General features: G+C 47.3%; 1 protein-coding gene across 1 annotated transcript; it reads left to right on the top strand.

The window, feature by feature from the left end:
* The first annotated feature begins 1,919 nt into the window (after positions 1-1,919).
* On the top strand, positions 1,920-3,098 carry LOC4336457 (GEM-like protein 4). Its single transcript, XM_015778598.3, has 2 exons — positions 1,920-2,232; positions 2,351-3,098. The coding sequence occupies exons 1-2, from the start codon at positions 2,037-2,039 to the stop codon at positions 2,800-2,802; spliced, it is 648 nt and encodes a 215-aa protein (XP_015634084.1). The 5' UTR covers positions 1,920-2,036; the 3' UTR covers positions 2,803-3,098.
* Positions 3,099-3,840: the final 742 nt, after the last annotated feature.

Genomic DNA, 3,840 nt, shown 5'->3' with positions numbered 1-3,840 from the left:
AGTAAAAGAGCTAGCTCATCAATGTTTGGTGGGTCATCACTTTTCACACGCATATCCTTGTTCTCATGGTGTAAACATATCCAGCTGGTATAAGAATATGATATAGTGCCTTAAACGCATAGTGGGATGAGCTACTAGGGGGGTCATATACATAGTTAAATATACTACAAAGCACTTACGACTACAGTAACTGAATATGCATGCGGTGTCTGCATCCATATACATTTGCCATTGGATAACAATGAAGCTAGCTTCTCCTTTCCATTGAGCTCCAAGTATATCTAATTTGACGACATACCGATTTAGATTTTGAATAGACCAATTTCGCACCAGATACATGCTACTTTCACCTTTCAGACACTAATAATCTATCAATATGAGATAACACACACATGTCCTCTTTATTTGTATATTCCAGTCCTTATCTATTCTAGCTGTGCATAGGGAATATTTTCCACGCAAAACCCAGCGCATATCCCGCAGTTTCTCCACCTTTTCTCATGTTTTTCTTCCTTCCTTTTTTTTTTTTTTGTCACAGCAAGAGTGCTTTAGCTATAGTCAATGGAAGGCCAAACTAAAGTTATCCACTTTGACCTCTGAAATCAAAACGCCAGCTCCCCCAACAACCTTTTAACTCCGATGTCTATCTCCATATGACCATATCCCACGCAACAACACAGAGCATGGTCACAAAAGCAACACATAAAAAAAAATCCAAACGAGACATGTACACATTGCCAGATCGCATCATCACTGACAGGGAAGCCATAACGCACACACATGCGCATGTCCTGATCAGTGATCACAGCACATGCATGCTGCTGCCGGCCGGCGAACTGTCAACTCTCGATCGAGGGCGCCCGCCGCTGATCCCGCCATAGAAAATGACGACCGAGCTAACGACCGACGCGAGAGCCCATCAGCTCGATCGATCTGCCTGCCTGCCTGCAGGCTGGCTGGATCGATCAATCGATATATCGGTACGTCGGCACCAACCCAACCCAACCCACGAGGCCACGATCGGTGGCGCGCGCGGCTGCCAACCGGGGACGGTTGGGTGATCCGACTCGGTGCCCGGTAGGACGCGACGCTGACTCAGTGCAACGTGGGCGTGAAGGGGAAAAAGCAGGGGAAACCGCGAAAGTGCGCGAGAAAAAAAAAAGGGGGGGGCCTTGGTGACCGAACGTGTGACGGCGTCTTCCATGGTCGCGCGGCCGCGTACGTACGTACTTCTTCGCTCGTGGTGATCGTGTAGTAGGGGGGGTTGGACCCATCGCCCAGTTTATCCATCTGTTTCCGCGTCATCCCCGTCGTCAGATCAGCGCGAGTGCGTAATTGCTCATGCAGATGCAGAAATGCTTGAAAAAGAAAACTTGGAGTAATCTGGACACATAAAGTTGCTCCGGGCACATTGGGATTATTACTTTGCTTTACCCATGCACCGTTGCACGCATAGAAAGATCAATGACGCACTCGACGGCGAGGAACAGTCACAGTACAGTCACGCCACAGAGCCTCTTAATTTGGTTCTTTCCCTACCTGATTCCCCTGATCCCCTCCCAAATTTGGTACCATGTGTCCATGTCATAAATTATCCGTATCCCAAACCGTATCCATGCTATAACATGCATGCATGTACGTGACAACTGGTTGGATGATAGAGTATCAGTCCATGCTTGGATGACTGTACAAAGCTGCAGTGCAGTAGTGGGCACCTCCCCTCCCCTCTGCACATGCAGCACAGCACTAGGTGAGGCCAGCTCCATATAGGAAAAAACTCCTTTTATCCTGAATCCCGGTGGGAGACGGTGACTGTTCCATTCAAAAGTGTACTGGATAGGCTCCAAATCTTTTTAATTTGATCCTTCTGAGGAGAAAACCCTTGTATAAAAGGCACCCCTCTTCCTCCTACTTGAAGCACGGAGCTCGAGCAACAACCACCCACGCACATCAAGGAGTCATCTCACCACTCAACGACAGCCTCGCACAAGAGCAGGGAGGAATTTTCGGTTGTTCCTCGTCCCAAGGATCAATAGATGGAGAAGGCAGCGTGCAACGAGCATGTGATCGGGATCCCAGTGAGCAACAGGGCTTTCGGCATCGAGGAGCCGGATTTCCCAAGCGAAGGAGCAGCCGCCTACCACGCCGAGGCGAAAAGCTCTGCAACCGCGCGTACGAGCTCCAGATTTGGCAGGACAGGGGACAGGCTCGCTCAAGGCATCAAAGAACATGGTACGTTCTTCTCCAGTCCATCTTGGACCATACTACTTTTGATCTTGGATGAGTTCGATTTTTCATGGTTGCGAATTGGAGAATTGGTACTGAACAATCTTTTCTTGATGATTTGCAGTGACTCTAGGACCAAAACTGTACGAGACCATGAAAGGCAAGCTGACGCTGGGCGCGAGAATCCTCCAGGCAGGCGGCGTGGAGAAGGTCTTCCGCCGGTGGTTCGCCGTCGGCAAGGGCGAGAAGCTCCTGAGGGCCTCCCAGTGCTACCTGTCCACCACGGCCGGCCCGATCGCCGGCATGCTCTTCATATCGACGGAGAGGATCGCGTTCCGGAGCGACCGGTCGCTGGCGCTGACCACCCCGAGCGGCGACACGGTGCGTGTGCCGTACAAGGTGGCCATCCCTCTGAGGAGGGTGAAGACGGCCAAGCCGAGCGAGAACAAGCACCGGCCGGAGCAGAAGTACGTCCAGGTGGTGACCGACGACGGCTTCGAGTTCTGGTTCATGGGATTCGTCAGCTTCCAGGTGACCCTGAAGAACCTGGAGCTGGCCGTCGCGCAGGCGCAGTGATCGATCGATCTCTGATGAAACAAACGTCGAAGTTGGGTCGTCGGTTTCTTGGTCGTGTGCCTTGTGTGTGGTCTGGTTAATCTGTTGTGCATATGTGGTAGCGTCGTAGGTGTTTGTGGTGGATTGCTTGGCGTTTTTGGCTTTGGAGCAAGTCCGGTACACATGGTAGGAGAAATTTTAGTGCATCAAATTTCTTGATTGGTGTTGGAGAAAATAGTGCCACGGCAAAAGTGCCATCATATACATGTGGTATGTACAAGATCAATGAGAAATCCAAAAATGTTTGTTCAACACTACATACTACAGTACTTCAGCTCATCTCTTCTTGGCTTTTATTCTAGAGAACTGGTATCGCAGACTATAAATGATTTATTTTGTGTGTGTGTGTGTATTATTGGAACTAGCTAATTAATATGCTGAATTATTGGCAAGACTGATCGACTTGATGAATCAAGACCTTTCATCTGAAACTATGCGTGTATAACCTACTTTTCTCAAAAAAAAATAAAATAAAATAAAACTACAGCCTAAAAGGTATAAGAGGAAAAAATATTATGCGATCTAATCATGTCAGCATCACTCTAAAACTTGTTGATTGCATCAGTTTACTTCCAATAAAATTGATCCCACAGCTATATATCTACTATACTATGCATGAATTATTGGCAAGAGTGATTAGGTGCATTATGTCACCGTTGGGCACTTTAATTCATTGAACTATACTTAACGAGATAAATATATCAGAATAACCGGATCATAATAATATGAAATAAAATTATGAATATAACTCATTTTTAATAGAGAAATTACGAATAAACCGGCATGAACTCAACAGGGCCATGCTCTGTGTGATTGGCATTGCCTTGGCTTTTCAGAAGCTTTATTGAAGAGCCAAGCTAACGTGTTTAGCCACTCTCGACATTGTATATCTAGCCACCGTAACTGTCAATACTTAACAACCAAGCAACCAACTAGGCCAGTTCAGTTCGGTGAATACCATCGATCGTTAATTTAAGTACATAAAAACCATTGACATCA

Source organism: Oryza sativa, chromosome 4 (genome assembly GCF_034140825.1).
Source record: "Oryza sativa Japonica Group chromosome 4, ASM3414082v1".
NCBI lineage: Eukaryota > Viridiplantae > Streptophyta > Magnoliopsida > Poales > Poaceae > Oryza > Oryza sativa.
The sequence above is the reverse complement of the archived record's forward strand: the minus strand, read 5'-3'. Positions and strand labels throughout refer to the sequence as shown.

Bases quoted from the DNA above. Each gene is read 5' to 3' on its own strand.
- LOC4336457 (XM_015778598.3), top strand. From the start codon at position 2,037: ATGGAGAAGGCAGCGTGCAACGAGCATGTGATCGGGATCCCAGTGAGC. The intron at 2,233-2,350 runs GTACGTTCTTCT...GATGATTTGCAG, and splicing joins TCAAGGCATCAAAGAACATG to TGACTCTAGGACCAAAACTG.